Here is a 24,512-nt window from a genome sequence, read left to right as displayed (position 1 = left end):
CAGAATCCAACAACACATTAAAAGGATCATACACCACGATCAAGTGGGATTTATCCCAGGGATGCAAGGATTCTTCAATATACGCAAATCAATCAATGTGATACACCATATTAACAAATTGAAGAATAAAAACCATATGATCATCTCAATAGATGCAGAAAAAGCTTCTGACAAAATTCAACACCCATTTATGATAAAAACTCTCCAGAAAGTGGGCATAGAGGGAACCTACCTCAACATAATAAAGGCCATATATGACAAACCCACAGCAAACATCATTCTCAATGGTGAAAAACTGAAAGCATTTCCTCTAAGATCAGGAACGAGACAAGGATGTCCACTCTCACCACTATTATTCAACATAGTTCTGGAAGTCCTAGCCACGGCATTCAGAGAAGAAAAAGAAATAAAAGGAATACAAATTGGAAAAGAAGAAGTAAAACTGTCACTGTTTGCAGATGACATGATACTATACATAGAGAATCCTAAAACTGCCACCAGAAAACTGCTAGAGCTAATTAATGAATTTGGTAAAGTTGCAGGATACAAAATTAATGCACAGAAATCTCTTGCATTCCTATACACTAATGATGAAAAATCTGAAAGAGAAATTATGGAAACACTCCCATTTACCATTGCAACAAAAAGAATAAAATACCTAAGAATAAACCTACCTAGGGAGACAAAAGACCTGTATGCAGAAAACTATAAGACACTGATGAAAGAAATTAAAGATGATACCAACAGATGGAGAGATATACCATGTTCTTGGATTGGAAGAATCAACATTGTGAAAATGAGTATACTACCCAAAGCAATCTACAGATTCAATGCAATCCCTATCAAATTACCAATGACATTTTTTTTACGCAACTACAACAAATCATCTTAAAATTTGTACGGAGACACAGAAGACCCCGAATAGCCAAAGCAGTCTTGAGGGAAAAATACGGAGCTGGAGGAATCAGACTCCCTGACTTCAGACTATACTACAAAGCTACAGTAATCAAGACAATATGGTACTGGCACAAAAACAGAAACATAGATCAATGGAACAAGATAGAAAGCCCAGAGATAAACCCACGCACCTATGGTCAACTAATCTATGACAAAGGAGGCAAAGATATACAATGGAGAAAAGACAGTCTCTTCAATAAGTGGTGCTGGGAAAACTGGACAGCTACATGTAAAAGAATGAAATTAGAATACTCCCTAACACCATACACAAAAATAAACTCAAAATGGATTCGAGACCTAAATGTAAGACTGGACACTATAAAACTCTTAGAGGAAAACATAGGAAGAACACTCTTTGACATAAATCACAGCAAGATCTTTTTTAATCCACCTCCTACAGTAATGGAAATAAAAACAAAAATAAACAAATGGGACCTAATGAAACTTCAAAGCTTTTGCACAGCAAAGGAAACCATAAACAAGACGAAAAGACAACCCTCAGAATGGGAGAAAATATTTGCAAACGAATCAATGGACAAAGGATTAATCTCCAAAATATATAAACAGCTCATTCAGCTCAATATTAAAGAAACAAACACCCCAATCCAAAAATGGGCAGAAGACCTAAATAGACATTTCTCCAAAGAAGACATACAGACGGCCACGAAGCACATGAAAAGATGCTCAACATCACTAATTATTAGAGAAATGCAAATCACAACTACAGTGAGGTATCTATCACCTCACACCAGTTAGAATGGGCATCATCAGAAAATCTACAAACAACAAATGCTGGAGAGGGTGTGGAGAAAAGGGAACTCTCTTGCACTGTTGGTGGGAATGTAAATTGATACAGCCACTATGGAGAACAATATGGAGCTTCCTTAAAAAACTAAAAATAGAATTACCATATGACCCAGCAATCCCACTACTGGGCATATACCCAGAGAAAACTGTAATTCAAAAAGACACATGCACCCAAATGTTCATTGCAGCACTATTTACAATAGCCAGGTCATGGAAGCAACCTAAATGCCCATCAACAGACGAATGGATAAAGAAGTTGTGGTACATATATACGATGGAATATTACTCAGCCATAAAAAGGAACGAAATTGAGTCATTTGTTGAGACGTGGATGGATCTAGAGACTGTCAATCAGAGTGAAGTAAGTCAGAAAGAGAAAAACAAATATCGTATATTAACGCATGTATGTGGAACCTAGAAAAATGGTACAGATGAGCCGGTTTGCAGGGCAGAAGTTGAGACACAGATGTAGAGAACAAACATATGGACACCAAGGGGGGAAAACTGCGGTGGGGTGGGGATGGCGGTGTGCTGAATTGGGTGATTGGGATTGACATGTATAAAGTGATGTGTATAAAATTGATGACTGATTTAAAAAAAAAAAAAAAAAGAGACCCAGTAAAAGACAAAAGTTAAAAAAAAAAAATGAGGATAGTAATAATGGCACCTACTTCTTAGGGCTGTCGTGAGCATTAAATGAGATGATATATTAAAAAAAAAAAAAAAAAAAAGAGAGAGAGGCAGCTCTATTTGTACCACAGGGAAATACCTCCAAAAGAGAGTAAAGTGCAGAGCAGTGTGGGCAGAAGGTCGACAGGACTGTAAAAATATGCTGTATTGTGTATATGTAGGCTTGCCGGTGTAGATGCAGAGCCCATCTCTGAAAGAATGAATATGCAATATGGTAACAGTGGCTTTTCTTGGGAAAGACATGGGTGACTCCAAGAAGAGGGAGGGAGGGAGACTCGTCTTTTACTCTGTATGGTGTGACTTTGTTACAGTGTACAACTACTACCCAGTCAGCACATAAAAACAAACAACTCCTATGAGTTCCTGAGAGGGGCCACTAGAATATCAGAGCAAGAAAGGAAATATTTAGATGGTTGCGCATGGAGAAAGGACAGAGAACAGGTACTGGCTGCTCAAGAAGGATGTGCAGGAATAAAGAGCTGGTGGAAGAGAGACCTAGGGAAGGAGGATGCTACAAGAGCCCAAGATGCAGTCCCCTGGGGAATGTAATAAGGATTTCAAACTTTTAAAAAACATATAAACAGCAGAAGTCTTTTCTAGTAACATGTGAAACCTCAAAAAATAAAGTAGATAAAAAAGCACTGTATTATATAAATGTATTTTATAAGCTCAAATTTAAACATTTCCTTCAAACAATGAGTATAATTAGGCTCTCCTGAAAACATAAATGTGAAATGGGGAGTGTGGAGGAATAGCTCTGGAAAACCTTAAAATCCACGGAGATGGCAAAAGAAGGTTTAAGCCAAGATCTGCCCCAAAGAGAATGAACATGGATTACAAGTGAGTGCACCAGCGACCTCCAGCATGTCAAATTTGGTATATGACATGTTCAAGTGTATTTTTCTTTTAACCTACTTTAATTGCTTTGAAAGCTGGACTAAAAAATGAAATTTGAACGTAATGTTTGTGTAATCTGGGAAACAGTAAAGAACACAGTTTGAAAACCACTGGCCTAAAAAGACTACATATGATGAAAACCCATGAAATTTACTGAGAAGCTAGATTTTGTGATGGCATGGCTCCGATTAAGCCTTATTTTCAGACACGCAGGTGTTCTCCTACAGCTTTTCTTATCTCCATCTCCTTCCTCCCACAGTTTCTGCCCTAGACCTCTGTACCCCAAAAAACAACAGCTCTCAACCCCAGTCACAAGGCTACCTCCCCTGCTCTGATGACCACCACCCTTCGCACTTGGCCCCAAAGCCCTTTTGCAGCCATTAGGATGACATGATACTGATGAACACAAGTCCATCATCAGATCAGCCCTCTGTTGGTCTGCACAACTAGATATGTAGGGCTTGTGTTGACTGACACCTTCATTTTTGCTATCATTATTAAAAACAATAAAAATAAATCCTGGAATGGGAAAAAATAGTTATAAAGGACTTAATTGGGAAAACTGATGAAATTTTAGAATATGGACTATGGAATAGATAATGGCATGTTTCAATATTAAATTTACTGATTTTGATAACTGTATTGTAATTATGTAAGAGAAAATACATGCTGAAGTATCCAGGGCAAAGAGGCATGATGTCTCCACTTTATTCTCAAATGATTCAGAAAAAACACATTATACATACATTCAGAATGTTACAGCAAACAAGTGGCGAATCCGTGTAAAGGGGACACAGGATTTATATGTATTATTTTCCTTAAGTTTGAACTTATATGAAAATAAAACATTAAAAAATTATAACACAGATGCTAACATTTATTGACGTCTACTTCCTACAACTTTATAGGCAGTATCTCTTAATCCTTTTACAATCCTATAAAACAGGTACTATTACTGCTGTCACTTTACAATTATAGATGTTATAGAAACGTTTCCCAGGGTCACAGTGCTGAGTGGAAACAAGATTTGACCCTAAAATCTGTTCCATTCAGAGCCAAAGCTCCTAAACGTTGCATAGCTTGCCACCCTTATTGAATAATCTTTCCCTCCCAACCTTATCACACAAGCCACTATTTGGGTTCAGAGCACTGTTATTCATTAAAATATCAGAAAATGTATTCTTTCCCCACACCTCAGGGGATCAGAGATCCATCACTGAAGTCAGGGCTAGAAATGAAAACTTCATCAAAGCCATCAGCACCAACATCAAGAACCCAGAAACCAACCTATGACCAATAACCTTCCTTTAAAAAACCAAACCTTGAAAAACAGTCAGCTCTGTTGCACCGAGGTAGGTCCCTTTTTTTTTTTTTTGCCCCACAGCACAGCATGCAGGATCTTAGTTCCCCAACCAAGGATCGAACTCGTGTCCGCTGCAGTGGAAGCATGGAGTCTTAACCATTGGACCGCCAGGGAAGTCCCGAGGTATGGCTAATTTTATTGACAGCGCACAATGAAAAGATTTTCAACTATACTAACTTTACATAAAACTCATGCTAATGGGTTATCTTCCCTAGAGAAACTGAAAGCTCAACACCAAAGATCTATTCTACAAGACTGCTGCTCAAGAATCTTACTGCATTCTAGCCAGGACAGTGGTGGAACCATGGGCCAAGCACCAGGGCATGGGAACAGCCCCACTGTACAGAATGGGATGCCTGAATACCCCTCAGGAAAACAGAAAGATCCTTCTTATACCAATACAGGGGGCTGTATACCCTCTCTTAAAACACAAACTACCTACCAACGGAGTTTTCTAGAAGAACTTTCTATGTTCTCATCTGCCCTCAGGTGGTTGTGAAACCATAATATAACATCCATGGTTAAATGTACAAAGTTAGTTCCTAGTTAGTTAGAGTTGGGAGAGTTATGTAGGCAGGATCCTAACACCTGCTACATAAAACTATAAAGGACTCATTTTCAAGTCACAATCAGCAAATAAGAACAAAGCAAAAGAGAAAAAAATAACTTAGCTGTATCAAGTTTCTAATTCTGAGGAATAGTAAAATCTCATTAATGTTGGACCAATTCCTTCTGAATTTCTAGACACTCAGATATGTGCTTCCTACTTGGTGTGAAGTTAAGAAAATAAGTATATGAACTTTGGTATTTATGATAAAATAATATGTAATACAGACATGATGGAAATATAATTTTTAGCAACTCATTTCACTTTACTTACTAGAACTCTTCTATGCTTAGTTTATAGTAATCCATAAAATCACTTTTAAGAATGGGTGAACACTATGGAAGTCATCTAGTTATTACAGCATACTACTCACTTATACTGGTTTTTAAAATAAAGAAACTGTAAATGAAAGCAATCCTTTACTTATTCTCTCAAATACCTGTCCACCTGCTATTCTCTCAAACTTACGTTACACAACTAGCATTTTTTCTGCCGTTCATTTCTGTTCATGTGCTTTGGTTTGGCCTTTTGATTCAGCCTTTTGAGATAACTATGATTCTTTAATGTATGTGTGTCATCGATAATTTTCCCTTCTTTTTGCTTGTTGATCATGATTTCGATACATGTACCTTCTCTTTGTTCAGTGGGAAAGAGGCAGGTTCAGAGCCCTGGGAAGACTAAACTTCCCGTAAGTGAATATCATCAATTAGTTAACAATAACAACAATACTGGCAATAATAGTTATTATAGATAATTAGTACATACCAAATGTTATTATGTGCCAAGCACCGTTTCAAGCATTTTACAAGCAATATTCACTGATTCTTTCTAATAACCTTATGAGGTAAGTACTACTATTATGTACATTTTCTAAATGAAAAAAGTGAGACATTAGAAAAGCTATAAAATGGGGCATTGGATTTGACTTCAAGTGGAGGTCCATACTCTTAACTACTAAGACACACTACCTCTCAATTTTGAAGCACATAAGTAATAAATGGTACTTCATTCCAATAGTTTGAAGTGACAGTTCAGACTTTTAGATTAAAAGTAAGTCAGCTTAGTAAATGTAAAATCTTTCTTCTTTTATCTTTTAAAAAATAAATGAGATTGTGTACTATATACTTGATGCCTAAGAAGCACAGCTCCTTAGTGAAACCCTTAGGCAGGTTTGTTTTCGGAAACGATTCAGGGAAGGTAGGTCTGCCCTCAGGCAGGTGGCTGGAACCAAGTGGGACTGGTGCAGGTACCTGAATGCGCTGAGGTGAGGCTACCGCAGAATCAGTGGAGATTATCTGGATGCGCGGGGAGGGGCTGGTCATCCCTGGAGATTCCGGCCGAGAAGTCTGTGTACGTGGTACCTGTGGGTGAGAAGCGGGCTGGATCACAAGGGGGCTCAGAAAGATGCCCAGTGGTGGTTTGAGGACCATGCCTCTTGCTTTCACTGTGGCTTTGAGTGATAAAATTGTATAGTTTTCGATGACAAAGGAATCAATGAGATATTTCCACAGAATGATCCTGAGAAACAGCTAAAATAGCTGTTTCTAAAAAAAAAAAAAAAAAAAAAAAAAAAGCTGTTTCTAATGTTGAAAATGCAAGAAAAAATGAAAGGTATTTTCAGGTCTGCTCTGCACAGCATCAATAAAATAAAAAGCTACCAAAATAACTTCTTAGAGATCATCTTTGAATTTTTTTCACTGTCTCTAAAGCCAGCTATAAAGCACTCCTTTAAGATGACAGTTTCCAGAAGACAGGCTCTCACAATACTGTTGAAGATGGCAAACAACCAGAATTACACTCGAAACTACTGGGATTAATACTTGTGAAAGAGTCTGGCAACCTCCCATCCTCACTGTGATAAAATCGGAAAAAGCTCATCAATAACACAAGGTCAATACCCACTAAAGTCAAGTTTCAAGGTTCTGAATGGTCACTTGGGCACCTGAAGTGAGCAGATATTATTTTTCCTTGAATAAAAGTATATCATGAACCAATGCTTTTCAAACTTCAAAAAAACAAAAAAACAAAAAACAAAAAAAGGAAAAAGAAGGAGAAGAAGAGGAGGAGGAGGAAGCAACACTTCCCAAGTCATTCTATGAGGTTGGTATTACCTGATACCAAAACCAGACAGACACCACAAGAAAACTACAGATCAATATTCCTTATGAATATAGATGCAACAATCTGCAACAAAACCCTAGCAAAATGAATCCAGAAGCATATAAAGAATCATACATTATGACTAAGTGGGATTTATCCCAGGAATGCAAGGTTGGCTCAGCATATGAATCAAACAATGTAACACACCCAAAAACAGAGGACAAAAGCCAAATGATCATCTCAACGTACAGAGGAAGCATTTGACAAAATTCAACACTCTTTCATGATAAAAACACTCAACAAAATAAGAACAGAAGTACTGGGCTTACCTGGTGGCACAGTGGTTAAGAATCCACCTGCCAATGCAGGGGACACGGGTTTGAGCCCTGGTCTGGGAAGATCCCACATGCTGCAGAGCAACTAAGCCCGTGCGCCACAACTACTGAAGCCTGTGCACCACAGCTACTGAAGCCCGCATGCCTAGAGCCCGTGCTCTGCAACAAGAGAAGGCACTGAAATGAGAAGCCTGTGCATGGCAACGAAGGGTAGCCCCCGCTCACCGCAACTAGAGAAAGCCTGCATGCAGCAGCAAAGACCCAATGCAACCAAAAATAAAATAAATAAATTTAAAAAAAAAGAATAGAGTACTGATATTCTATCAATCTGATAATGAGTATCTATAAAATACAGCTAACATAATACTTAGTGATAGAAGACTGAAAGCTTTCTCCTAAGATCAGGAACAAGACAAAGATGTCTGCTTTCACCATGTCTACTTGATACTGTACTGGAAGTTCTAGACAGGGCAATTAGGAAAGAAAAATAAACAAAAGCAGCCAGATTTGGAAAGAAGGAAAACTATCTCTACTTGCAGATGATATGATCTTGTACACAGAAAATCCGAAAGAAACCACAGAAAAACTATTAGCACTAGTAAATGAGTTTCAAGGTTGCAGAATACAAGATCAACATATAAAAATAAGTTATCTTTCTATAAGTTAGCAAAGAGCAATCAGAAAATAAAATTAAAGAAACAATCCCACTGACCATAGCATCAAACACAAGAAAATACTTAGGAATAAATTTAACAAAAGTGTAGTATTTGTATACTGAAAACTACAAAACATTGTTGAAAGAAATTAAAGAAGACCTAGATGACATCTGTGTTCATGGATCAGAAGATTTAATATTGTTGTTAAGATGACAATACTACACAAATTGATCAACAGATTTAATATAGTTGCTATCAAAATTCTAGCTGCCTACATTGCATAAATTGACAAGCTCATCCTAAAATTCATGGAAATGCAAGGGACCCAGAATAGCCAAACAATCCTGAAAAAGAACAAAGTTGGAGGACTCACACTTCCTGGCTTCAAAACTTATTATAAAGCTACAGTAATCAAAACTGTTGGCAATGGCATAAAAACAGACACAATGACCAACAAAACAGAACAAAGACCCCAGAAATAAACCCTCCCATATGTGGTCAGATGACTTTTGACAAAAGTGGCATGGCAATTCAATTGGGAAAGAACAGTATTTTCAACAAATGGTGATGGAACAACTGGACACAACATAGAAGAATGAAACTGGACCCCTCCCTCCTACTATATGGAAAACAATTAACTCAAGAGAGAGAATTCTGGGAAGATGGTGGAGTAGGAAACACCAGGAATCTCTTTCCCTACCTAGACCACAACTGCACTGGTGGAATCTGTCTGATGTAACTATTTTGAAACTCAGGAGTCTACTGGAGGCTTGCAATTTCCAGGGGAAGCCTTGGACCATAAACTGCAGTTAATTTTGGTCAACTCCAGTTCCTAGCACAGTAGCAGCAGCTACCCATTCCCCACCTCTACCCTATAACAGGCAGCTGTGCACATGTTCCAGAAGCAGCTTGCACACAGCCTGTGGGAGCCAGGGCGGGCAAAAAGGGCCCTTGTCCTCCAAATACTGGGGATCTGTGCTCCAATCACTGATTGCTTCCTCTGATCCCAGAGGTGCAGACAAAGAAGGGGTACCCATGGTCTTTGTACTTCCTCCTCCTGTTGCAAGCCCCTCCGTTTCTGCTGAAGTGATTTCCAGGGGACTTAAAAGACTGGATTGCTTCCCCCGCCTCCCCATTTTTCTCTTTATCCTCTATTGGGAACCAGACATTAAAGACAAGGACATTCAAAACTAACTGCATATACAGGGACAGTTAGAAAGTAAATACACATGCTCAGAGAAAGGCACAGGTTTAGAAAAGACCCTAGAAAAGACCTTAAGTTTACATGTCAGGATGCTCCTTGGAAGAGAAACAGCTTACAACAAAAACAACAAAGTAACAAAAAACAGTAAATATTTGGAAAAGGAGAGAATCTGACTTCCAGAGTTACCACATTATTAGATTTAAATGTCCAGATTCAAATGTTGTTTCAACAACAACAACAAAACCACACGGCATACAAAGAAACAAAAAATTATGATCCATTCAAAGGAAAAAAAAAATCAACATAAGTTATCCCTGAAAAAGATCTCATGTCAAATGTATTAGACAAAGACTGAACTAAAGGAAGACTTCTGGAAAACTCAGAAGACGATGTATGAACAAAATGGAAATACCAATAAACAGATAGAAAACCTAGAAAGAAACCAAAAAAAATTTTTTGGAGCTGAAAACTACAATAACTGAAATGAAAAATTCACTGAAAGGATTCAAAGGAAGATTTGAACAAGCAGATGAATCAGTTACCTTGATAGAAATTAGTGAGTCTGAGGAACAGAAAGAAAAAAGATTGAAGAAAACTGACCAGTGCCTATGAGGCCTACAGGATACCAAAAAGTAGACCAACATAGCATTGTGGGAGCCTGGAGGACAAAAAGGGGAGTGAGCAAAGAATATTTGAAGAAATAATGTCTGAAAACTTCCCAAATTTGATCAAAGACATGAACATAAACATCCAAGCTCACCAAACTCCAAGTAATAGGAACTCAAAGAGACCGAAATCAAGACATTATAATCAAACTTTCAAAAGACAAGAAGAGAACATCTTGAAAACAGTAAGAGAGAAGCAAATTATCACATACGAAGGACCTGCAATTAGATTTCTCATGAGAAACTTTGGAGGCCAGAAGGCAGTTGGCCAATACAGTCAAAGTGCTCAAAGAAAAGAAACCTGTCAACCCAAAATACTATGCCTGGCGAAACTGTCCTTCAAAAGTGAGGGAGTTGGGCTTCCCTGGTGGCGCAGTGGTTGAGAATCTGCCTGCCAATGCAGGGGACACGGGTTCGAGCCCTGGTCTGGGAAGATCCCACATGCCATGGAGCAACTGGGCCCGTGAGCCACAATTACTGAGCCTGCACGTCTGGAGCCTGTGCTCCGCAACAAGAGAGGCCGCGATGGTGAGAGGCCCGCGCACCGCGATGAAGAGTGGTCCCCACTTGCCGCAACTACAGAAAGCCCTCGCACAGAAACGAAGACTCAACACAGTCATAAATAAATAAATAAATAAATAAAAGAACGTGAATTTCTTAAAAAAAAAAAAAAAAAGCAAACTGGGCTATTCATTTCAGTAACAGTCAAGTGGTCTTAGTTTGCATTCAATTTCCAATCAGTTTCTCAATCTATTAAAAAAAAAAAAGTGAGGGAGTTTATAATTAAAATGGCAAAAGTTAAAGATAAAGAGAGGATTCTAAAGGCAGCAAGAGAAAAACAGAGTTAATTTTATAAGGGAACCCCCATAAGGCTATCTGCTGATTTCTCTACAGAAATGCTACAGGCCAGAAGGGAGTGGCAAGATAAATTCTAAGTCCTAAAAGGGAAAAACCTGCAACCTAGGATACTCTACACAGCAAGATTATCATTAGAATAGAAGGAGAGTCAAAGAATTTCTCAGACAAGCAAAAACTAAAAGAATATGGCAATACTAAACTTTTAACCTAAAAGAAATATTAAAAAATCTTCTCTAAATAAGAAAAAAGCAAAAAAAAAAAAAAAAAAAAAAGCAGCAGCAGCAAGAATCTATAGGAAAGAAAAAAAAACCACAATTGGGGCCTTCCCTGGTGGCGCAGTGGTTAAGAATCCGCTTGCCAATGCAGGGAACAGGGGTTCGAGCCTGGTCCAGGAAGACTCCATATGCCACAGAGCAACTAAGCCCGTGTGCCAACACTACTGAGCCTGCGCTCTGGAGTCCGCATGCCGCAACTACCAAAGCCCGCATGCCGCAACTACCAAAGCCCACGTGCCTAGAGCCCATGCTCCTTAACGAGAGAAGCCACTGCAATAAGCCCACGCACCGCAACAAAGAGTACCCCCCACTTGCTGCAACTAGAGAAAGCCCATCTACAGCAATGAAGACCCAACACAGCCAAAAATAAATAAATAATAAATAAATAACTTACTTTTAAAAAAACTTAATTGGAAAATAGATCACTTAAATAAGCCAGTATGCAGATTAAAAAATTAAAAAAAAATTTTTTTCGGTGAAAGTGATAACTACAATGAACAGCAAAAGCATAAACATGAAGATATAAAAGAGGACATAAAAATCATAAAGTGTGGGGAACGGAGTAAGAAATTGTAGATTTTTTTTTTTTTTAAGAATGTATTTGGAGTCTATATGACAACCAGTCTAAAGCAAGTAGATACAGTAACAGGTTAGCATACCTGAAAAACAGGTAAACCACAAATCAAAAACATTATTCACAAAAACCAAAAAGAAGAAAACACAAGCATAATATAAAAGAAAACCATCAAACCACAAAAGGAAAAACAAAAAAAAGGAACAAAGAAAAAATATAAAATCAACTGGAAAACATTTACAATGGCAATAAATATATATCTATTAATAATTACCAGGGCTTCCCTCGTGGCACAGTGGTTGAGAATCTGCCTGCCAATGCAGGGGACATGGGTTCAAGCCCTGGTCTGGGAAGATCCCACGTGCCATGGAGCAGCTAAGCCCATGAGCCACAATTACTGAGCCTGTGCGTCTGGAGCCTGTGCTCCGCAACAAGAGAGGCCGCGATAGTGAGAGGCTCGCGCACCGCGATGAAGAGTGGCCCCCGCTTGCCGAAACTGGAGAAAGCCCTCGCACAGAAATTAAGACCCAACACAGCCATAAATAAATAATCATTTAAAAAAAGAATAATTACCTTAAATGTCAATGGATTATATGCCCCCATCAAATGACATAGAGTGGTAGACCGGATAATAAAATAAGAGCCTACAGTATGCTGCCTACAAGGAACCCTTTAGAGTGAAGAACACACATAGATGGAAAGTGAAGGGATGGAAAAAGATATTTCGTGCAAACGGAAATGAGAAGAAAGCAGGGGCAGCAATACTCATACGAGACAAAACAGACTTTAAAACAAAATCCATAAAGAAAGACAAAGAAGGACACTACATAATGATAAAAGGATCAATACAAGAAGAGGCTATTACACTCATTAACATAGGCACCCAATATAGGAGCACCTATATACATAAAACAAATACTAACAGATATAAATGGAGACACTGATGAGAACACAGTAATAGTAGGAAAATTTAACACCTCACTGACATCAATGGACAGATCGTCCAGACAGAAAATCAATAAGGCAACAGAGATCCTAAATGACACAATAGAACAGTTAGACTTAATTGATACTTTCAGGACATTACATCAAAAAAACCCAGAATACATATTCTTTTCAAGTGCACATGGAACTTTCTCTAGGATAGACCACATACTAGGACACAAAACAAGTCTCAACAAATTTAAGAGGACAGAAATCATTTCAAGCATCTTTTCTGACCACAATGGCAGCATGAAACTAGAAATCAACCACAGAAAGAGAAATGAGAAAAAAAAACGATTACATGGAGACTAAACAACATGCTACTAAAAAATCAATAGGTCAACGATGAAATCAGAACATACCTTGAAATAAATGACAATGAAAATACAACCATACAAAATCTATGGGATGCAGCAAAAACTCTTTAGAGGGAAGTTCAAAGCAATACAGGCTTTCCTCAAAAAACAAGAAAAATCTCAAATAAGCATCCTAACCTGCCATCTAAAAGAATTAGAAAAAGGAGAACAAACAAAACCTTAAGTCAGCAGAAGGAACAAAATAATAAAGACCAGAGAGGAAATAAATAGAGATTTAAAAAAACAACAGAAAAAGAACAATCAAACCAAGAGCTGGGTTTTTGAAAGGGTAAACAAAATCTACAAAACTCTAGCCAGGCTCACCATAAAGAAAAGAGAGAGGACCCAATAAACAAAATAAATGAAAGAGGACAAGTAACAACTGATACCACAGAAATACAAAAAAACCATAAAGAAATACAATTATATGTCAACAAATTGGACAACCTAGAAGAAATGGACAAGTTTCTAGAAACATACAGCCCACCAAAACTGAATCGAGAAGAAATAATTTGAACAGACTGATTACTAGACATGAAATAGAATCCGTAATTTAAAAAACTCTCTGCAAACAAAAGTCCAAGACCAGATGGCTTCACTGGAGAATTCTACAAAACATTAAAAGAACTAACACCAATCCTTCTCAAACTCTTCCAAAAGAGTGAAGAGGAGGGAGCACTCCCAAAGTCGTTCTAGAAAGCCACCTCACCCTGATGTCAAAACCAGACAAAGACACCACCAAAAAAGAAAATTACAGGCCAATATCTTTGATGAATACAGATGCAAAAATTCTCAACAAAATATTAGCAACTGAATCCAACAGTACATAAAAAAAGATCATACACCACAACCAAGTTGGATTCATCCCAGGGTCACAAGAATGGTTCAACATACACAAATGAATCAATGTGATACACCACATCAACAAAAGAAAAGACAAAACCACACGATCATCTCAATAGATGCAGAAAAAGCATTTGAAAAATTCAACATCCATTCATAATAAAAACTCTTGCCAACGTAGGTATAGAGGGAACATACCTCAACATAATAAAAGCTACTTATGACAAACCCACAGCCGACATAATACTCAATGGTGAAAAGCTGAAAGCCTTCCTGCTAAAATCTGGAACAAGGCAAGGATGCTCACTCTTACCACCTCTATTCAACAAGTTTTGGAAGTCCTAGCCACAACAATCAGACAAGAAAAAGAAATAAAAGGTATCCAAATTGGAAGGAAGAGGTAAAATGGTCATTATATGCAGATGACATGATACTAAGATACAGAAGACCCTCAAGACTCCACATAAAAACTACTAGAAGAAAAAAAAAAAAAAACTACTAGAAGTGATAAGTGGATTCAGCAAGGTAGCAGGATACAAGGTTAACATACATAAATCAGTTGCATTTCTTTACACTAGCAATGAAATATTAGAAAGGGAAAGTAAAAAAAAAAAAACAAAAACCTTTAAAAATCGCATTAAAAAGTAAAATACTTAGGAATAAACCTGACCAAGGAGGTGAAAGACTTACATGCTGAGAACTATAAAACACTGATAAAGGAATTCGAAGATAATACAAAGAAATGGAAAGATATCCCATGTTCTCGGATTGGAAGAATTAATATTGTTAAAATGGCCACACTACCCAAAGCAATCTACAGATTTAATGCAATCCTTATCAAATTACCCATGACATTTTTCACAGAACTAGAACAAATACTCCTATAATTTTTATGGAACCATAAAAGACCCAGAACTGCCAAAGCAATCCTGAGGAAAAAAGAATAAAGCTGGAAGCATAACCCTCCCAGATTTCAGCCAATACTACAAAGCTACAGTAATCAAAATCTCATGATACTGGCACAAATACAGACATATGGATCAACCAGAAATAAACCCACACACCTACGGCCAATTAATCTTCGACAAAGGAGGCAAGAATACACAATGAAGAAAAGACTCTTCACCAAGTGGTGTTGGGAAAGCTGGGCAGCCGCATGTAACTCAACAAAGTTAGAACACTCCCTCACACCCTACACAAAAATAAACTCAAAATGGCTTAAAGACATATATAAGACATGACACCATAAAACTCCTAGAAAAGAACATAGGCAAAACATTCTCTGACATAAATCGTAGCAATGTTTTCTTAGGTCAGTCTCCCAAGACAACAGAAATAAAAACAAAAATAAAACTTATAAGCTTTTGCACAGCAAAGTATACCATAAACAAAACAAAAAGACAACCTGTGGACTGGGAGAAAATACTTGCAAATGATGTGACTGACAAGGGCTTAATTTCCAAAATATACAAACAGCTCATACAACTCAATAACAGTAAAAGGCAAACAACCCAATCAAAAAATGGGCAGAAGACCTAAACAGATATTTCTCCAAAGAAGACCATACAGTTGGCCAATAGGCACATGAAAAGATGCTCAACATCGCTAATTATTAGAGAAATGCAAATCAAAACTATAATGAGGTATCACCTCACACTAGTCAGAATGGTCATCATTAAAAAGTCTATAAATAGGGCTTCCCTGGTGGCACACTGGTTAAGAATCTGCCTGCCAATGCAGGGGACAGGGGTTCGAGGCCTGGTCCGGGAAGATCCCACATGCCTCGGAGCAACTAAGCCTGTGCGCCACAACTACTGAGCCTGTGCTCTAGAGTCTGCAAGCCACAACTGCTGAGCCCACGTGCCTAGAGCCCGTGCTCCACAAGAGAAGCCACTGCAATGAGAAGCCTGCGCACCGCAATGAAGAGTAGCCCCCGCTCGCCGCAACTAGAGAAAGTCCCTGGGCAGCAACAAAGACCCAACGCAACCAAAAATAAAAATAAATAAAATTTTAAAAAAAGGTCTACAAATAATAAATGCTGGAGAGGGTGTGGAGAAAAGAGAACCCTCCTACACTGTTGGTGGGAATGTAAATTGGTGCAGCTACTGTGGAAAACAGCATGGAGGTTTGTTAAAAAACTAAAATAAAGAGTTGCCATATGATCCAGCAACCACACTGCTAGGCATGTATCTGGTGAAAATTCTAATTCGAAAAGAAACATCACCCCAATGTTCACATCAACACTATTTACAATAGCCAAGACATGGAAGCAACCTAAATGTACATCGACAGATGAATGGATAAAGAAGATGCAGTATATATATATAGTGGAATACAACTCAGCCATAAAAAAGAATGAAATAATGCCATTTGCAGCAACATGGATGGACCTAGAGATTATCATACTAAGTGAAGTAAGTGAGAAAGAGAAAGAGAAATAGCATATGATATCACTTATATGTGGAATCTTTAAAAAAATGATACAAATGAACTTATTTACAAAACAGAAGCAGACTCACAGACATAGAAGACAGACTTATGGTGACCAAAGGGGAAGGGGATAAATTAGGAGTTTGGGATTAGCAGATACAAGTGTCAATGAAAATAATCAATAAAGAATCTATAGTAAGAAGAGTTTTATTTGAGCCAAACTAAGGACAAGCCCAGAAGCCAGCTTCCCAGATTACTCTGAGAAGCTCCTCTGGAGAAGCATGGTTTCCAGCAGTTTTATATCTTGTCAGAACAAAGAACATTACATTTCTTCAAGGTTTAAAAACAAAAAACCCCACAAAGATCAGAGATCAGTAAGTCAGCATGGCCTTGGCACCTGGGAAGGGAGTTTTATCATCAAAGAAGGCCCAGCATTGGCGCCTCAGGAAGAGAGGAATCTGTATTTTTAACATGGACATTCTTTACTTCTGGTCAGTGTGCCCTTTTCTTTAATAATTAAAGCAGATGTACAATGTATGTTTGATAGGCCACAAACAGGCTATTTTAGTTAGCATAAAATTCGAGTTAACTCATGCATAAGCCAGAATGACTTCCCTGTTATCTCAGTATGTGAAAATTTCTTTTATCGCAAACTATACACACACATATATATACCACATATATTTACATATATAAAATAGATAAACAACAAGGTCCTTTTGTATAGCACAGGGAACTATATTCAATATGCTGTAATAAACCATAATGGAAAAGAATATGAAAAAGAATATATATATAAAAAACTGAATCACTCTGCTGTATGCCAGAAACACAACATTGTAAATCAACTATACCTCAATTAAAATAAATAGATAAATAAATAAATATTTTTAAAACTGAGGGAGAAACCAAGACATTCCCAGATAAACAAAAGGTAAGGGAATTTGTGACCACTAGCCTCGCCCTGCTAGAAATGCTCAAGGGAGTCCTGCAAGGTGAAAGGAAAAAACACTAGGACATTGGAGAAATAAAGATTTCAATACAGGTAAATACATGGGCAATTATAAAAGCTAGTATTATTGTAGTGATGGTTTACAACTATACTTTTTATTTTCTACAAATACATTTAAAGAAAAAAAAAAACCCTCAATTATCAGTGTAAGTAAGAGCTAGTATTGTTGTGACTTTAACTCTTGTTTTCTACATAGGAGACTAATGTATTTAAAAGAATTATTAGCTTATGTTTTTGGGCACACAATGTATAAAGATGTAATCTGTGACAACAACAACTGAAAGGGGTGGGGACAGAGTTGTAAAGCAAGAATGTTTTTCTATGTGATTGAAGTTAAGTTGGTATAAATTCAAACTAGAGTGAATCTGTAACTTTAGGATGTTATATGTAATCCCCATGGTAACCATGAAGAAAATAGCTATAGAATATATACCAAAAAAATGAGAAATGATTTAAACATTTCAATACCAAAAAAATCAACTAAACATAAAAGAAGACAGGAATGCAGGAAATGAAGGATAGAAAAAGCTGTAAGGCATATATAAAATGAAGAGCAAAATGACAGAAGTCCCTCCTCATCAGTAAATATTTAAATGCAAATGGATTAAACTCTCTAATAAAGAGATAACGGCAGAATATTATAGAGAAACTCTGTTCCAACTGTATGCTGCCTATAAGAGACTCACTTTAGAACCAAAGATACAAATAGACTGAAAATGAAAGGAAAAAGTCCATGCGAATAGAAACCAGAAGACAGCAGAGGTAGCTGTACTAAAATCAAACAAAATAGACTTTAAATTTTAAAAGGTTGTAAGACACAAAGAAGGATACTAATAAGAGGATCAACACAGCAAGAAGATACAACAATCACAAACATTTACACACCTAATAACCAGAAAAATATGTGAAGCCCAAACTGATAGAACTTAAGGAAGACATGGACAGTTCTGCAATAATAATTGGAGACTTCAACAGCCCAATCTCAGTAATGGACAGAACCACTAGATAGAAGATATATGAGGAAATAGAAGACTTAACACAATAAAAACTAACTCTATAGATTGAACACACTATACAGAGCACTCTACTCAGAAACAACAAAGACACATTTTTCTCAAGTACACATGGAACACTCTCCAGGACAGGCCATAAGTTCAGCCACAAATTAAATCTCAACAACTTTTAAAAGACAGATATCATACAAAGTGTCTTCTCCGACCATAACAGGATGAAGTTAGAAATCACCAACAGAAGGAAACTGCAAAAATCGCAAATCTGTGGAAATTAAACAACACATTCTTAAACAGCCAATGGATCAAAGAGGAAATCACGAGGGTAATTATAAAAAACTTAGAGATGAATGGAAACGAAAACACAACGTACCAAAACTTAGGGGACATTGCAAAAGTGGTGTTAAGTGGGAAATTTATGAGCTATAAGTACTTATATTAAAAAAAAAAAAAAGATCTCAAATGAGCAACCTAACTTTTACAACTAGAATAAAAAAAGAACAAACTGAATCCAAAGCTGGCAGGAGAAAGGATATAATAAAGATTATAGAAGAGAAAAAAGAAATATGGAAAACAGAAAATCAATGAAACTAAAAATTGATTCTTTGAAAAGATCAACAAAATTGACAAATCTTTAGCTAGATAGACTAAGGAAAAAAAAGAGAAGACCCAAATTACTGAAATCAGAAATCAAAGTGAGGACATTATTAACAATTCTACAGAAATATAAAACATTATAAGAATGATTAATTGTATGCCAACAAGTTGGATAATCTAGACAAAATGAACAAACTCCTAGAAACAAAACATACCATGAGTAAATCATGAAGAAATAGAAAACATGAAGAGACCTATAACTACTAAGGAGACTGAATCAATAATTTAAAAAAAATCTTCCCATAAAGAAAACCCCTGGACCCGAAGGCTTCACTGGTCATTTCTTCTAAACATTTAAAGAAGCATTCTCAAAGTATGCCAAAATACTGAAGAGTAAGGAACACTTCCAAACTCATTTGAGGCCAGCATTACCCTGATACCAAAGCCAGGCAAACACACTACAAGAAAACTACAGACCAATATCCCTCATGAACTCTGATACAAGAATCCTCAGCAAAATACTAGCAAACTTGTATCAGCAGCATATTAAAAAGACTATACTCCATGACCAAGTGGGACTTATTCCTGAAATGCAAGGATGAATCAACACATAAAAATCTACCACTGTAATACACTGCATTAACAGAATGAAGGAAAAAACCCCACAATATCATCTCAATAGAAGGAGAAAAGGCATTTGACAAAATTTATCACCCTTTCATGATAAAACACTCAAGGAATTAGGATAGGAGACTATCTCAACATAATAAAAGCCATGTATGAAAAACCCACAGTAAACATCATAGTCAGTAGTGAAAGACGGAAAGCTTTTCCTCTAAGATAAGGAACAAAAGCAAGGATGCCTGCTTTCACCACCTCTACTCAACATTGTACTAGAAGTTCTAGCCAGAGGAATTAGGCAAGCAGAAGAAAGAAAAGGCATCCAAATTGGAAAAGAAGTAAAAGGTAAAAGATTTGTACCTTAAAAACTACAAAACATTGCTAAGAGGAATTAAAGAATAAATGGAAAACTTTTTCATGTTCATGGGATTGGAAGACTTAATATTGCTAGGATGTCAATATTTCCCAAAGTGATTTATAGGTTCAATGCAATTCCTATCAAAATTTCAATGATTTTTTTTTTTTTTTTTTGCGGAAATAGAAAAATCCATCCTGAACTTTGTATGGAATCTCAAGGGATCCCAAATAGACAAAACTACCTTGATAAAGAACAAAGCTGGAGGACTCACACTTCCTGATTTCAAGACGTGCTACAAAGCTATAGTGACAAAACTGTCGTACTGGCATAAAGACACACATACAGACCAAAGGAAAAAAGATTCCAGAAATAAATCATTGCATATAAGGTTATGATTTTTTGACAAGGGAGCCAAGACCATTCAATGGGGAAAAGACGTTCTTTTCAACAAACAGTACTAGGAAAACTGGATATTCACATGCAAAAGAATGAAGCTGGACTCTTACCTCACACCATACACAAAAATTAACTCAAAATGGATCAAAGACCTAAGTCTAAGACCTGAAACTATAAAACTCTCAGAAAACATAGGAGAAAAGTATCACACACTGGATTTGGCAATTATTTCATGAATATGACACAAAAGGCACAGGCAACAAAAGAAAAAAAACACACAACTTGAACTTCATAAAAACTTAAAATTTGCGCATCGAAAGACAATATCAACGGAGTAAAAAGGCAACCTACAGAATGAGAGAAAACATCTGCAAATCATGTATCTGATAAGGCATTAATTTCCGGGTTATATAAAGAACTTCTAAAACTCAACAACATTAAAAAAAAACTCAACCTGACTAAAAAATGGGCAGAAGATTTGAATAGACATTTCTCCAAAGAAAATACACAAATGGCCAATAAGCGCATGAAAGCCTGTTCAACATCACTAATCATTGGGGAAATAAAAATCAAAACTACGAGATACCATCTCATACCCATTAGGATGGCTACTATCAAAAAACAAACAAAAGCAAAAAACAAAACCAAAAAAACACACCCCAGAAAATAACAAGTGTTGGTGAGGATGCAGAGAAATTGGAACCCTTGTGCACTGCTGGTGGGAATATAAAATGGCACAGATGCTATGAAAAACAGGATTGTGGTTCCTTAAAAAATTAAACTAGAATTACCATATGATCCAGCAATTCCACTTCTGGGGATATACACAAAAGAGTTGAAAGCAGTGCCTCAAAGAGAGATTTGTACACACATTTACAGCGGCATTGTTCATAATACTCAAGGGGTGGAAGCAACCCAAGTGTCCATGTACAGATTAATGGATAAGCAAAATGTGGTATATGCATTCAATGGAATATTATTCAGCTTTTTAAAATGAGGAAATTCTGGCACATGCTACAACACAGATGAACTTTGAGGACATTATGCTAAGTGAAATAAGCCAGTCACAAAAAGACGACTATTGTATGATTTCACTTTTATGAAGTATTGAAAGTAGTCAAATTCATAGAGATAGAAAGTAGAGTGGTGATTCCTAGGTACCAGGAAAAGCGGGCAATGGGAATTAGTGTTTAACGGGTATAGAGTTTCAGTTTTACAAGATGAAAAGCTATGGAGATCTGGGCTTCCCTGGTGGCGCAGTGGTTGGGAAGCTGCCTGCTAATGCAGGGGACACAGGTTCGAGCCCTGGTCTGGGAAGATCCTACACGCTACGGAGCAACTAGGCCCGTGAGCCACAACTACTGAGCCTGCGCGTCTGGAGCCTGTGCTCCGCAACAAGAGAGGCCGCGACAGTGAAGAGGCCCGCGCACTGCGATGAAGAGTGGCCCCCGCTTGCCGCAGCTAGAGAAAGCCCTCGCACAGAAATGAAGACCCAACACAGCCAAAAATAAATATAAAAATAAATAAATAAATAAAAGATTACTATTAATTAAAAAAAAAGAGTTATGGAGATGGATAGTGGTTAAAGTTGCACAACATTATGAGTGTATTTAATACCACTGACCTGTATACTTAAAAAGTTAAAATGGTAAATTTTATATGTATTTTATTACAATTAAAAAATGGGAAAAAATTAACTTAAAATGGATCAAAGATTTAAATGTAAGAACTAAAACTATAAAACTCTTAGAAGAAAATATAGGTATAACTCTTTGTGAACTTGGATTAGGTGATGGTTTACTAGATATGATATCAAAGCATAAGTAACAAAAGAAAAATTAGATGAAGTGGCCATCATCAAAATTAAAAAGTTTTGTGTTTCAAAGGACATCATTTAGAAAGTGGAAAGACACCCTAAAAAATGGGAGAAAAATTTTGCAAATCAAGTATCTGATACATGGACATGCACATATAGACTATACAGAACTATTATAAGTTAATATTTTAAAAAAACCGAAGAGGCAAAGGAATTGAATAGAAATTTCTCCCAAGAAGATATACAAATGACCAGTAGCATAGGAGATGCTCAACATCATTAGTTATTAAGGAAATTCAATTTAAGCCCACAATGAGATACCACTTCACACCCACTAGGATGGCTACAATCAAAAAGATGAGACTAAAAAAAAAAAAAAAAACAAGATGAGACTATAACAAGTGTTGGCAAGGATGTGGAAAAACTGGAACTCTAATACACTGCTGGAGGGAATACAGAATGGTACAGCATCTTTGGAAAACAGTGTGGTCAATTCTCAAAGGTTAAACAGAGTTGCCATATAAACCAACAATTCCACTCCTAGTTACATACTCAAGAGAAAGACAAACATATGTCTACAAAAATCTTGTGTAGAAATGTTCACATCAGCATTATTTGTAATAGCCCCAAAGTAAAAACAATCAAATATCTATAGACTGATGAATGAATAAAGAAAATGTGGTATGTCTATGCAATGGAATATTATTTGGCAATAAAAAGGAATGAAGTACCGATACATGCTACAACATGGATGAAATCAGTCACAAAAGACCATATATTGTATGATTTCATTTATATAACATGCCCAGAATAGGCAATCCATATGGATAGAAGGTAGATTAGTGGGTGCCAGGGATTGAAGGGATGGGGGAAAGGGGAGATAACTGCTAATAGATATGTAGTTTCTTTCTCTTTTTTTTGGCCGCACCGCGTGGCTTGTGGGACCTTAGTTCCTTGACCAAGGATCGAACCCAGGCCCTCACAGTGAAAGCCTGGAGTCCTAACCACTGGACAGCCAGGGAATTCCCTGGAGTTTCTTTCTGAAATGATGAAAATGTTCTAGAATTAGACAGTGGTAACGGCTGTACAACCTTGTGAAACTACTAAACTGTACACTTTAAAAGGGTGAATTTTACGGTAACTCAATTATATCTCAATTTTATATAGCACAGCATGATTAATTATTGGGGTAGTTGAAAAAATTTTTTCTTTCATGAGCATTAATTTTACCAAAAAAAGTTCACCATAAAAGGACAACAGAATGCAATATTCTCATAGTGACTTTTAGTTTACAAAATGCTTTGTATATATTAGTTTTCTCTTGGTTAAGAGATAGGCAGAATAGGCACAAACCATTATAGAGAGGGTGTGATGAGGCTCAAATCTTGCAGAATATATCTCCCAGCATCCATGTACATCTATTTCTTAGCTCTGTTTATTTGTAATTCAGAAGAAAAGGCTCGCCAGTCACTTTATCAGTGCATAGGCATTAAATCCTTCCTTAGTAATGAACATTTAGAATTCTGGTTGAGTCTATTATTACTCTGTAAGTTAATTCCACCCATTTCAGATATTTTGAATTCTTAACTGATAGAATAATATTCTGCCTTTCTGACTCACTTTATTTTTTAGAAGTTTTAAAGCAATCAACAATATTTGAGTACCCATAGGCTATGGAATCAGAGAGACCTAGGCTCTGAAACACATACTGTCACCCTGAGAAAGTCACTTAAACCCTCTAAACTTTGGTTTCCTCAAATTCAACATAGACATATTGTTACTACTTTATGAGATTGATGAGAGGGTTAGTAAATAATATGTTAAGTATTAATTCTATTCAGCACATAGTTACTATTAATACTATCACAAACTTCTGAAAATTTTTTCTAAAGCCTGAGTTATAAACAGTGTATAAATATCTTTGTTACACATGATTAACTGTACTAGTGAGATGCTTCTTGAATGGAAAATTCTTATTTTCTTTTTATAAGAAAATATACCTCACATTATACACAAAAATTAGAAAACATAGGTGTTAATCTTCATGACCTTGCCTTAGGCAATGAGTTCTTAGCTATTACACTTAAAGCAAAATAAAGAA

General features: G+C 36.7%; 2 protein-coding genes across 17 annotated transcripts in view; one reads left to right on the top strand and one right to left on the bottom strand.

The window, feature by feature from the left end:
- Window positions 1–24,512, top strand: part of MRPS25 (mitochondrial ribosomal protein S25) — a 455,776-nt gene that overhangs the window by 48,676 nt on the left and 382,588 nt on the right. The window lies entirely within an intron of this gene.
- Window positions 1–24,512, bottom strand: part of NR2C2 (nuclear receptor subfamily 2 group C member 2) — an 88,437-nt gene that overhangs the window by 31,464 nt on the left and 32,461 nt on the right. For 7 of the 12 annotated variants that reach the window (XM_082345717.1, XM_082345721.1, XM_082345722.1 and 4 more), the window contains exon 1: window positions 6,572–9,250. In XM_082345717.1, the coding sequence (XP_082201843.1) occupies window positions 6,572–6,751 (180 nt within the window). In that variant the 5' untranslated portion in view covers window positions 6,752–9,250. Of the gene's footprint in view, window positions 1–6,571; window positions 22,778–24,512 lie in introns of those variants that run through there. The other 5 variants (XM_082345718.1, XM_082345728.1, XM_082345719.1 and 2 more) reach the window with 4 other exon arrangements.

This window comes from Balaenoptera borealis (genome assembly GCF_965194805.1).
Source record: "Balaenoptera borealis genome assembly, chromosome: 12".
NCBI lineage: Eukaryota > Metazoa > Chordata > Mammalia > Artiodactyla > Balaenopteridae > Balaenoptera > Balaenoptera borealis.
This window is presented reverse-complemented; position numbering and strand designations above follow the sequence as displayed.